The 12563-nt window shown below is 37.8% G+C and overlaps 2 protein-coding genes across 2 annotated transcripts; both read left to right on the forward strand.

Annotated features, from left to right (window-relative positions):
- Positions 1–2016: 2016 nt before the first annotated feature.
- On the forward strand, positions 2017–8510 carry LOC141648033 (protein ROLLING AND ERECT LEAF 2-like). The gene is made up of 4 exons (XM_074456448.1): positions 2017–3263; positions 4033–4208; positions 4754–4977; positions 7518–8510. The coding sequence occupies exons 1-4, from the start codon at positions 2261–2263 to the stop codon at positions 8329–8331; spliced, it is 2217 nt and encodes a 738-aa protein (XP_074312549.1). The 5' UTR covers positions 2017–2260; the 3' UTR covers positions 8332–8510.
- Positions 8511–8991: 481 nt separating this feature from the next.
- LOC141648034 (uncharacterized) lies at positions 8992–10890 on the forward strand. Its single transcript, XM_074456449.1, has 3 exons — positions 8992–9667; positions 9860–9931; positions 10547–10890. Exons 1-3 carry the CDS (start codon positions 9104–9106, stop codon positions 10631–10633), a joined length of 723 nt encoding a protein of 240 aa, XP_074312550.1. The 5' UTR covers positions 8992–9103; the 3' UTR covers positions 10634–10890.
- Positions 10891–12563: the final 1673 nt, after the last annotated feature.

Here is a 12563-nt window from a genome sequence, read left to right on the forward strand (position 1 = left end):
GAGCTTCAATTTTTGAGCTCAGATCGCATAAAAATAACAGTATATAGTTGGAGTGTGCATAAATTCAATTTTCCCAAATTTAATTTTTTCCAGTTTTGGTGGTACTTGGGTAAACTTTCAATTACAAAATGGTAAACGATATTATATGAGGGGATGAGCATCTGCATATTGTAGACTACATCAAACAAAAATGGAGAAAATAGATAAGTGTGATTTGTAAGGAAGGAGCTCAAAATATGAGAAAGGGAGAGATAAGGGGAAGTAACGAGGGGTAAGTGATGGAGAATTAGAATAGCAGGTGTGATAATTTGATGTAATTTTTTTTTATTCAACTTAATCCATTTTAGTCATCTTTCTTGTGTCATGTCAACTTTTTCCAACGAGAAATTTACCTGAAATCTCCAATTGGGCTTAATTGCACGTCGGATACAACTAATGGGGTTAATTTGCACTAATAAAAAGTTATGGGGCTAATTTGCACGTAATGACAAACATTTGGGGCTTATTTGCCACTTCCCGGGGTTAATGGCGTTGAACCATTTGATCACCTCTACAATTTATACTACCTGTAAGGCTGTAAGAGGAGTGAAGTATACTTTAAGGACCCAAAGTAAAAAAGTTAATCGTTAAGGAATCGAAGTATCAAAAGTTAATCGTTAAGGATTTTAAGTATCAAAATCTAATCGTTAAGGACCCGAGAATAAACTAACATGTTATATCAATACCCTTATTGCAAACCATTAAATTAAAAAAAAGTAAAAAAAAAATAGTCAAATACAAAATCAAGATAAAATCTATGTTTGAGAATTGAGTATCTCAGGATCAAAAGTCTTTTTTGCATCAAGTTTCTTCATTGTTTATCCCGTATTTTCTTCATCTTCATCTTGATATTACATCAAAACTCCTTGCATCAACAACTTTATGCAATTTTAAATCAATAATAACATTAAAGAATGAAACTTTATGCAATTTAAATCAGTAATAAACTATTATGTTAATACTCAAGACTGGTACAAACGTAAACAAAGTACCGTATAAAACAATCAGTAATTCTTGTGTGAGACGGTCTCACATATTGAAACAGTTCATTTATTATATATAAATAGCACTCATTCAAATCAATAATAAATTATAATATTAGTGCTCAAGACCGTCTTATTCTAGAATTAGGGTAAAACAATTGTCAATTTGCAATAATAAAAGACAAATCACTACAATCAATTGGCATCAGTACTCCACTTCGTAAAAAGCAAGAAGTAAAATTTATATGATCAATCATCAATTGGCCAATATACCATGGTACTTTCCTGCCCGTAGAATTTGTAATTGGATAATGGTCAGATGAAAAATTTGGGAGAACGAAAGGGAAGCATGGGAGTTGGGGATTTTGTATTTTTTTTTACAATAAAAAGTGGTGGGAATGTGGGGATTGGTGTGAACATATGGAATAGTAAGGTTATTTTAGTACTTTTGCCCTAAGTCTGTTAATTATTGACGCCATCCACTTTCTAGGTCCTTAACGATTAATTTTTTTTCTTCGAGTCCTTAAAGCTACATTATGGAATACTTTGGGTCCTTAGAGTATACTTTACTCGCTGTAAGAGCATGCACATCCAAGATGATGATTTTGTCCTCTTATTTTTTTCTCTTTCCTTTATCTAATTTGGAAACCTCACTTTTACCCATATTCCACTATCTTCATCCTCTTATTTTTTCTTTTCTTAGAAAAATTGCACATCGAAGAAGATCCTTTTATCATCCTCTCCCATGTGTTTTGTTACCAAATAATAAAAAAAAAATATATTATATGCCACATGGTAGATGATGGATGAATAGTGTGCACAAGAGCCAATGTTGTATATCCTCTAAAAATAGAGAAAATGTTTTTCTTCCTCCTTCTAAGAGGACATGTAACCTTGGTTCTACATTAAAGATGATCCATCCTCTTTAATGTGGATGCTCTAATCCGGTATCATTAGACCATCTATGTATATTGGGTTGTAAGCAGTAAAAAAAAGGGAAAAAATCAAAGACAGAAGTGACAACGGCCAAAAAAACGGCTGACTCACACTTTTGCGTCTTTACTCCATCCACCTGAGATTCTCCCTTCTTTCTTCTCTCTTCTCTCACCTTCTTCTTCTTCTTCTTCTTCTTCTTCTTCAATTCTCTACCAAAATACCACCTATCTAACACGCTATTTACTTCCTTTCCAATTAATTCAATCACTTTATTTATCCAAATTCACAGTAAATTAAAGGACATGGGCTGTTCACAGTCCAAGATCGAGAACGAAGAGGCTGTCTCCCGATGCAAAGACCGCAAAACCTTCATGAAATCCGCCGTCATTGCTCGCAACGCCTTCGCCGCCGCCCACGTCACCTATTCCATGTCTCTCAAGAACGCCGGTGCCGCTCTTAGTGATTTCGCCGCCGGTGAAGTCCTCCACCCTAACCACCCTCTTTCACTCTCCTCTTCCTCGTCGGCGCCGGCGGATCTCCCTGTTCCGTCGTCGTCACTCCCTCCGCCACCTCACCCTCCTCCGCCTAATCTCCCTCCTCCTCCTCCCCCTATTCCCGACATGCCACCTACTCCGCTACAACGGGCTGCCTCCATGCCTGAATTCGTCGTCTCCAAACCCCCGGTCTCGGGTTCGGGTTTCGAAACCGAGACGATTGTTGAGGAGGAGGAGGAGGAGGAAGAAGAAGAGGTGGAAGAGAGTTTTACGAGGAGGCGGAGAGAGAGTGATACTAGAAATAGAAATGGAAATGGAAATACGACGTCGTCTTCGGTACCGGAGCAGATGCCGATGCCGATACCAATGCCGATGCAGGAGACGGGGAATCCGACGTGGGATTATTTCTTCCACACGGAGGTGCCAGGTGGGAGTTTAGGGGAGTTGGAAGAGGTGAGGCACGTGGTTAATAGAGCAATGCATACGCCGAGTGGGAGTGAGACTGTTGTGATGGGGGAAGAGAGGGAGAGTGTGGGAGTTGGGATGGTGGGGTCTGGGGAGAGACCGCCAATGCCGCCGGGAGGAGGCGGAGGAAGGAGGATGTTGAGAAAGCAGCCACCGATGTCAGTTGCGAGTACTAGTAATGGGGATGGGAGTGGGAATGGGAAGAGGAGGAATGCTGTGAATATGGTGGCGTTGTTTGGGGAATTGGATGATTGTTTTCTTAAGGCATCTGAAAGTGCTCATGAGGTTTCTAAGTTGTTGGAGGCTGCTAGGTTGCATTATCACTCTAATTTTGCTGATAATCGCGGTATTCTATTCACTTCCTTTGTTGTGCTTAATGATTCTTCATTGGTTGGCTTGGTAGTTAGCTGAACTTGCTTAGAATCGCTTTAGTTGTAAACTTGTCCTAGTTGGGAGTGGGACATGTCATTGGATGTTCCTTCTTATTGTGAAGTACCCGACTAGCCGGCATGCAATGTTAAGTATAAGGCATGTAGAAACAACCTCATTGTGTTGTAAATATTGTGAAAGGTTATTTGCATTTAATGATCCCCTTACCCTGTCATTTGTGGGAGCATTTTAGGGCTTTAGGCATTGGGGTAATGCGGAAGCTTTTGAGGTACTAGAGTAATATTATTGATATGTATATGCTTGTCAATAAGTTGTTGTCGTGTGACTGAGGGAGAGTTTTACGGTGCAGATAATGAGCGGTCTTAGTACTGGGGTTTAGATTAAGTTGTGATATTTCAGGGACGTGGTATGAAAGGGTTACGCTTTATAGATATTGAGTGACTGAATTTCAATGTTTGATATCCACACCCTGAGGGTTCATGATGTTTTATTTGTGTCATATTATGCCCAAAGTCCATCTCCATGGTACATACATATTCCACTACGAGGTTGAGCAGTAGTAGGATGTTTGTGTGATTGGAAGCTTTGGTCTATTTGTTCTTTTACTGTTTCTGTAAATTTGTTCATATGGCATGGCGTTTTAGTTCAAATTCTTTTATTTGCTAATCCATACTAAGGATCTTCTAACAGCTAAACTTTGATTTGTAATCACGTTTCCTTTGTAGGACATATTGATCACTCTGCAAGACTCATGCGAGTTATTACATGGAACCGATCTTTCAGAGGTCTTCCCAATGCCGAAGAATTTAAGGACGATTTTGATTCCGAAGAGAATGAAACCCATGCCACAGTGTTGGATAAATTGCTTGCTTGGGAGAAAAAGTTGTATGATGAAGTTAAGGTAATGCTCCATTGTATCACAGATGCTTAATGGCGTGCTTTTGCTTTTTATGGTCTTAGAAAATTGGACTTGATGAAGCTATCACACTTAACTATCCCTTCTGTCCCTGCAAAGAGTCTGTGACTCTGTATATTCCATTTTCGTCTGCCCCAGTCAATAGTTTAGTTTACCCTCTTGGACGGACGTCTTTTGTACTGTATGGAAAATGAATGTGAGACTCCCTAACCCACTTGCACTTGTGTAATTAAAAAAGTCGATCCAAAAACCAATTTTAAACTATATGATGGGAGTCGGGGCCGCAGGAAGTAAAATTTAGATGCCTGGCTGACTTTAGTTAAGAAAAACTTTAGTCAAGAATGATTATCTACTGTCTCCCGATCATTTTGCGATCTAAAAAATCTGATATACTGTTGCTCTAAAGTCGGAAGTGATTTAGTAGTCGATGTTAACCAGAAGTCCAGAACACAGTATAGATGGCATTGTTGTGCTATGTTTCTAAACATTCTTCTCTTAATCTTATTATGTTGTTCTTTCACATTGAACAGGCCGGTGAGTTGATGAAATTTGAATATCAGAGGAAAGTAGCGTTGTTGAACAAGCAAAAGAAACGCGGTACCCAGTCTGAATCATTAGAGAAGACAAAGGCTGCTGTAAGCCATTTGCATACAAGATATATTGTCGATATGCAATCAATGGATTCCACTGTCTCGGAAATAAGCCATTTACGGGATGATCAGTTATACCCAAAGCTTGTGGCACTTGTTGATGCGTAAGTTTCTGATCAGAATAAGCAAATACTCCTCAGAAATACGGCCTTTTTTTTATCTGCTGTGCTCTGTAAATGTTTGCTGTATGTGGAATTTAGCTTCTCTGCTTTTGCTTGCTTTAAATCTGTTGTCTTGTGCTATTTAATATCTAAAGCTGCCACTTCTATGTATATTACTTCCACAGTTGTTAATTTCTTTCGAGTGAATCTTTTGACCGGGTTAAGCAACTTATCTTTTTGGGGAAAATGTATGAGTTAGAGGTTTGGAGCAACTTATGGACTAGATGATATGTACTGATATATAAATATGTAATACTCAAGCTTAGTGAAAGGTCTTGACATGAGAGACATGTTTTTGATCTGCTGAGATGCAACTTGACAAACTGTGAACAGAATTAATCAGCAATTCTTGGTTTATCCTTTTCAGCGTTATGATATGCATATTATTGCTTGTGATTCATTGAAGACGTAAAAATGTTTACTGTCAATTTCTGTTTCAATATTTTGAGTGTATATGTGCACATTAATTGGTTACGACTTTTAGTTGGAATACTTTGAGTGTATATTTTGAGGTGTGTTGACGTATTAAGACTCCTTGGCACTTAGATTACGCGTGTGATTAGATATGTAATACTAGGAGATCGATGGCACTTGGGTTTTTGTAAATTTAGTATATCAATGTTTCCATTGCATTGCTCTAATATTAGTTATTACGGAGTGGATAGATTTAGCTAATAAATTAGGAAATATTATACTGGAAATTTTTGTTGTTGTTTTGTTGCTGTATTTATTCAAACCCGCCTGTCTTTATAGATGCTTTTAGGTTAGTGCAACCATGTTAGGAAGTCAAATTCATCGTTGAACATCTTGAATTGGTTGGATATCAACATTTAAATTGTCAACATATATGATGGTCTTGGAATCTCATAGGGACTACGTGATGAACACAATTCTAAATAGTGCTTGTTGGTTTTTATTTGGGTTGTGGGGTGTTGGACCCAACCTCAAACTAAACCGTCTTTGGCATCTCTCAAGGGTATAATAGTCCTTTAGATGTATTTTAGGTGGAGAACATGTTTGTAGTTTTTATTTGTTGGCATGTGACACAGTGTCAGTATTGAATGGGAGGAGAGACGTCGCACGGAGGAATTAACAGAGGTTCAAAGAAAAAGAATGCCCGGAGAGGAGGAGCGAGAGTGAGTTCATGGAATATGGTTGTTTATGAGGGGAAAATGGTTACAGGATAGAAGTCAGAGTCTTGGAAGTAGGAAAATGGAAGTTCAGAAAAGAAGAAAGGCCAGACAGGGTTTGGTTTTGTGGTTGGGGATGAAAATAAAGTTGTGGAGAAGAGTGATGGAGGGAAGGACAGTAAATGAGGGGCTTGCCGAAAAGAGTGGCGATCACTGGCTGGAAGGAGCTTGCTCTAGTTGAGGATTGGGCGACAGCGGGGCTTTGGTACTTTGGGAGGGTGGTGAGAGAGATGGAAGCATGGGATAGGAGCGTTGGTTGAGTTTTTCTCTAAGATAGCTGGGGTTAATTTGCTATGTAGGTTGATATTTTAGTAGCTTTAGTTTTTCAATGGGATTCATAAATAAAGTTTGAGTTCTTAGCGAACGTTAACAAGTTACATTCTCATAAATACTGGTTGGGTGAATTTGCCGTGTAGGTTGATATTTAAGTAGCTTTAATTTTTCTACGGGATTAATAAATGAGGTAGAGTTCTTAGTGAATGTTTAACTAGTTGCATTCGCGTAAATACGGGTTCATTAGGACAAACTTGCGAAGAAGTTTCCAAAAACAGGAAAGATCGTAGGAAATTAGGATGGAGGAAGTAAGATTATAGGTTGGCAAGGATCGCCTGCAGAAGCTAGGATGGAGGAAAGTCTTTATGGTGGTGGTGTTCCTGGAAGTTTCACACTTTCAACCTGAATTCCGGAATTCGAGTCATTCTGCACTGCAATATTGTGGTTTGAGCTATTAAAGCTGGTTGAGTTGATTCTGTTATGAAAATTGCTAATGATTGTCGCAGATGCTTTAGTGCTTTGGATTGCTACTTTAACAATAACAATCTAGATACTTTCTAGGCATATTTTCATTTATATTGGTTCATGCATGTCCTTTTGGTGCTTGTTGAAATGATAAATGGAACAAGGATGAGAAGCAAATATACGCTTCTCTCCTGCCCAGCTCACAGAGTTGATATTATTGTCATGAAATTGATGGTTATAGCATCGAACCCTTGTCAAAATATGGTTCCTTGTATTAGAATCAAGTCGTCTCTGCCAAGGTCTGCGGTTACATAGTAAATTGATTAATTATTGTCAATATCTCTGCCAAGGTCTGCAGTTTAGTGTGTGTTCTAAGGAGCATATTACACACTTGGTAAAGTCATGACCTGGATTCAAAACCCACGGAATCCCGAACATCAAAACCCTTGTTCAGTTCATATGTATAGTATTTGGCGATATAAAGATCTTCAGTTCATGATCATATTTTAGCTTTTTATCTAATATTTTCCTAAAATCGCTCTGTGTCAAATGCAGCATGGCCAAAATGTGGGACGCAATGCAAGGGTACCACGAGATGCAGCTAAAGATTACTACTGGCCTAAGATTGATCGACATTTCTCAGTCGGCTAAGGAAACAACCGACGATCACCACGAGCGGACCATCCAGCTTTGGGCTGTTGTTCAAGAATGGCATACCCAATTTGACAAAATGGTTAGCCATCAGAAAGAGTACATCCGAGCTCTAAACAGCTGGTTAAAGCTAAACCTTATACCTATTGAGAGCAGCTTGAAGGAGAAGGTTTCTTCTCCCCCCAGGCCCCAAAACCCTCCCATTCAAACCCTCCTCCTTGCTTGGCATGATCTCCTTGATAAACTCCCGGACGAGCATGCTAAGAGTGCCATCTATAATTTCGCGGCCGTCCTCCATACTATAGTCCAACAACAAGATGATGAGTTAGGGTACAAGGCAAAAATGGAGGAATCAAGAAGAAGTCTCGAGAGAAAGCAACGACAGTATAATAAATGGCTGAGCGATTATTTGAACAAAAAGACGCCCTCGGATGAAATGGAGTCTGCATCTATTGATGATGGAGTCCACAAAGATGAGCTTATGGTGGAGAAAGAATTTGTGGTGGAGAATGCAAAGAAGAAATTGGAAGATGATACTGAGACTTGGGAACGACAGTGTATCCAAGTGAGAGAGAAGTCATTGACGAATCTTAAAACCCGGTTGCCTGAGCTTTTCCGGGCTTTATCGGAGTTTGGACATGCTTCATCAGAGATGTACAACAATCTGAGGGCTATATCGCGTTCCCAGAACCAGAAACGCAAGGAAACCGTTTCATGAAACCGAGATTGTATGTGTTAATGGTTGTAGTGAGGTAGCTATTTATGTGATTAATTTGTAAAATCTCGGTTCTTTTTCCGTCCTTTTTGGAAGGTGAAAAATGAACATATTAATTATAAACTGGTGTGTATACTAAATTTTGCATGATATGAAAGCTGAAGTAGCACCCTGCACCTGCATATCTCTATCCAGCGAGATACATGTCACGTGTGTAATGTTTATAGCATGCTACAGCAATTGAAATTTAGCTGACGATGATTGTAGAATGACGTTTTAAATGATGAGTTATGTTTATCGACCTTAAATGTGAGTAATCACAAATTCTTATTTCAGACCGCAAGATCCGTCTGAAATAATAAGACGGGTCGTTTCCTCTCACAAAATACTCATTTAGGAAGTGAGTGGGGAAAGCACATGGGGTGTCCCACCACCCATGTAATTTCCACTTGTGAGAGGTCTTATTGTTTCGGACGGATCTTGCGGTCTGAAGCAAGACGGACTGGTGAGTAATAAGTTTATGCGTGTACGACCCTAAATCCCATCTACATCATCGTCCTCGGTTTCTTCGCTCACACACTTCATTTTTTCCATGTTTCTAAACCAATTATACAATGTTTTTTATATGATTACATATATAGACAAATTCATTACACAACATATACACCTTCCTTTATTCCTCATATAATATGTTTCATTCATTTCTCTTTTCTATCCCAATTTATAAGAGGACATATACATATATACAAGCTTAATTGCTTAAGTACATCCATAAATGGAGCTAAGTAAACTCAGTTCAAAGACCCCACTCTCTCAAACCAACCACCAAAACAACGCCGTTTTCGACAAATCATCCATGGATTTGGTAGAGTGGGACCCATTTCGCCGTACCAGCATCCGAGCCATCTCATATCTCATCATCCTAGCTGTTGTTGTTTACATTGCCACGGTGTACACATTATCACCATCTGACGAGACACGTATGATGAACACCATGGAGGTTACACTCCGCCACATCAGAGTCCACGAGGGTTCGCTTACACTCCCAACTGTCGACGTGGCATTGAATGCCACGGTGGAGGTAAGGAATGGGGCTATGTACTCTTTAAACTACACCACCCTCCACATGGAGGTTGGTTATAGGGGGAAAGGAGTGGGTAATGACACGTTAGGAGAGGGCAGACATGTTTCGGAAATGGGATCGTCCTACGTGGATGCCATGGTGGAGCTTGATGGAGTTGAGGTGGACTCTAATGATGTGGCAAAGGGGATGATTCAGTTTAATACAGTTGCTCACGTTGATGGCTTCTTATCCTTCATGGAACATGTTCCCCTTAAGGTAGGAACCGTCGCTCCCTAAAAAAATCTTAAATTTGAGGTTTTTAGTTAAAATTTTCAATCCTGACTCCGCCACTCCTACATACATGAAATACTGGAGTATCCTAGATTTTTAGGGATCGAGATACCTCTTTTAGAGCGGAGTCTGGATATTATACAAATTACAATAACTTATTTATGTTGTGTTTTTCAGGCTAAATATACATGTGCGATAGATGTGGATATAACGGAGCAGAAAATTAGCCGTCAAATTTGCTACCCTATGGTGAAACTTCTTTTCTTTATTTTAACATCTAAAATATCATAGCTCAATGCCTCTTAAATCTTAACACTATCAAAAATATTTAACTTCAACGTATAAATTCTTTTGTAAAACGTTCTTATATAGAAATATCGTAAACTATAGATAATTTATTTTTATAATTACCCCTTAATATTTATGCCATTTAGTGTAAAATCATTTTATAAAAAAACTAACTGAGACGTCAAGAAAAATACACAATGAAGGAAAAATATATACGAGTAATTAATTTTCAATAACTTCTATTATCTCCACGAAATCGTTCATTAGATCACAAGAACACGAAACCTTTATCGCATATACTCGATTGTACCTGGATACGTCGTACTTATTGTTAACGTTATCATGTTTTTTTTGTTAAAATCATTTCTTATGAACATTATAATCTACGGAGTATTTCTTTTCTATATAATAGAACTCTCTAACTAATAAACACGAATAATTATATAAGACAATTTTACTTAAAAATCTGTGTAAAAAATCTATTTACTAATTTTAACGACTTCTATAAATTACTCTAATGATATAGAGAGAGTATATTAAAATAGACTTATTTATTACTCGTATCGTATTTTTCAGGAAATAGAGTTTGGATTCGGTTTTTCAATACCATTACCATTCACAGAAACTGGTGAGGTGGAGTTCCATATTATTATTAGATTCTAAATGATCATGACTCACGAGCATGTGGCAAACGGGTATATATATTTGTTTTTGCGAAGTTTTGTTCATGCAAAACTTTATATTATACGGATTACCGAGTATATATCTATATTTTTATATAGATACGGAGTAGTAGATTTGCAGTCGCTATTTTCATTTATACTAGGATATTCAGGTTTGTATAATAGCCTGCAAATCATAAACTCCAAATTATTGCTACACCCTAGCTATAATGACTACATACCTTGAACAATTGATGAAATAAACAGTACATTTATGCATGGTATTCGTCTTGTGTTACGAGTTCCAACTAGTATGAATAATATTGTCATATTGAGTTGATGACCTATTCGGGTTATTATTAGGTCAAATATTCGGCTTATTGTGAGTGTTTTTCTTACGGGTGGGAACGACTATAAATTTGAATTAAATTTTTAGATTACTTCACATTGATGTTTAATCGGTTCGGGTTGGTTGAATATTCTGTTAAGTACTCTTGTAATAATATCCTTTATACACGAGTGCGAGTATCATATTAATACAGTACGTAACAATTAATTGTAGCTTTTATCTCAATTTGTCATAAAAGAGATTCATTCATATTCGGGTTATAGTGATCGAGAGCCTCTTTATACGGGCTCAAGTATTTGGCACGGCCTTAAAGCTTTAAACAATTAGCTCAATTTACGTTCCAAGGGATACGTTTGTATTCTGTGGGCACGAAGCAAGAAACAAAATGCATGAAGGATAAAGACAATAAAGTTACCTTCGTAGCATTTCCATGCATGCAACAATAATTACATTATATATCTACTTGTTTTTTTCCTCTTCTCTTTGATGTAAACATCCAACAAGGTGTGATCAACAAATACTTGGGGGAAAAAATCAAATCATACAACATGGATGTACGTACACTTGCTAGATGATTTTCACACACAATAGATTTAGCTAATTAATACATCCCATTTTAATTGAATTCTTTACACAATTTGAATTATATATATACGGAGAAACATAATTCAAAACTACTTAGCTTCAACGTCAATTAATGAATAATACTGAAATTCAATATCATCATAAATGAGTACCGTGACACTCATTTCTATATCGAGTGATATAGGATTTACGGCTTTGAGCCAATACCAGGCCACTTGTAACCAGCACGATGATTTCTACACCTAAATGACCCAGGGTGTTGCGTAGGTGAACACACACAATTCCTCACGCCAGTACTCCTATCGCTACCACCACCACCACTACCACCACCACCATTATCGCCATTATAAACTTCGACTTGGCTGGTGGCCGCGTCTTGCCTCAATGCATTTTGCCTAGCACCTTGACGAAGTCGGTCCATACTAGCATTACTTGGGGAGTGAACCAAAGGATAGCACATAATGTAATAATAGTATGATGAAATGGAAAAAAAATGAAAAATTTGGAATCTTATTTTGAGGCTTGTAGTATAAGAAGTGAAAATATGGTACGTAGTGTATGTTGCGTATTTATTACGTTGCGTACGTCTTTGGTTAATGATTGGTACATGAATTTGAAGAGAAATTGTGCAAAAATATTAAAAATTATAAGAGTTTTGTGTGGAGAAGAGTTTCTCCTGAGTCTTTGTTTAAGGCCTCTGCCATATGATTTGGGTGATGAACACTTGGCCTACAAATTTTGTTATTTCATTTGGTTTACATAATTTGGAGATATATCTTGCAACTATGCATTGTGCTATCAATCGACTTACCTAGCCGATATGGTTCTACCCAAATTCTTATTTAAGACGGGTATATTCGTCTTAAGTTTAGTAGTATAAATAAGACAAAAACAGAATGTCACGTCTAGTCCTTGGCTCCTTGTAACATTTATAACAAAGACATGCTACAAAATTACATGGCATTATGATTTATGAGGTCATTTCCAGTGAGATTTT

This window comes from Silene latifolia, chromosome 3, assembly GCF_048544455.1.
Source record: "Silene latifolia isolate original U9 population chromosome 3, ASM4854445v1, whole genome shotgun sequence".
Taxonomy (NCBI): domain Eukaryota; kingdom Viridiplantae; phylum Streptophyta; class Magnoliopsida; order Caryophyllales; family Caryophyllaceae; genus Silene; species Silene latifolia.

Coding starts and splice junctions, on each gene's coding strand:
- LOC141648033 (XM_074456448.1), top strand. CDS start 2,261: ATGGGCTGTTCACAGTCCAAGATCGAGAACGAAGAGGCTGTCTCCCGA. Junction 4,209..4,753: donor AGTTGTATGATGAAGTTAAG/GTAATGCTCCAT, acceptor CACATTGAACAG/GCCGGTGAGTTGATGAAATT. Junction 4,978..7,517: donor CTTGTGGCACTTGTTGATGC/GTAAGTTTCTGA, acceptor TGTCAAATGCAG/CATGGCCAAAATGTGGGACG.
- LOC141648034 (XM_074456449.1), top strand. CDS start 9,104: ATGGAGCTAAGTAAACTCAGTTCAAAGACCCCACTCTCTCAAACCAAC. Junction 9,668..9,859: donor TGGAACATGTTCCCCTTAAG/GTAGGAACCGTC, acceptor TGTGTTTTTCAG/GCTAAATATACATGTGCGAT. Junction 9,932..10,546: donor GTCAAATTTGCTACCCTATG/GTGAAACTTCTT, acceptor CGTATTTTTCAG/GAAATAGAGTTTGGATTCGG.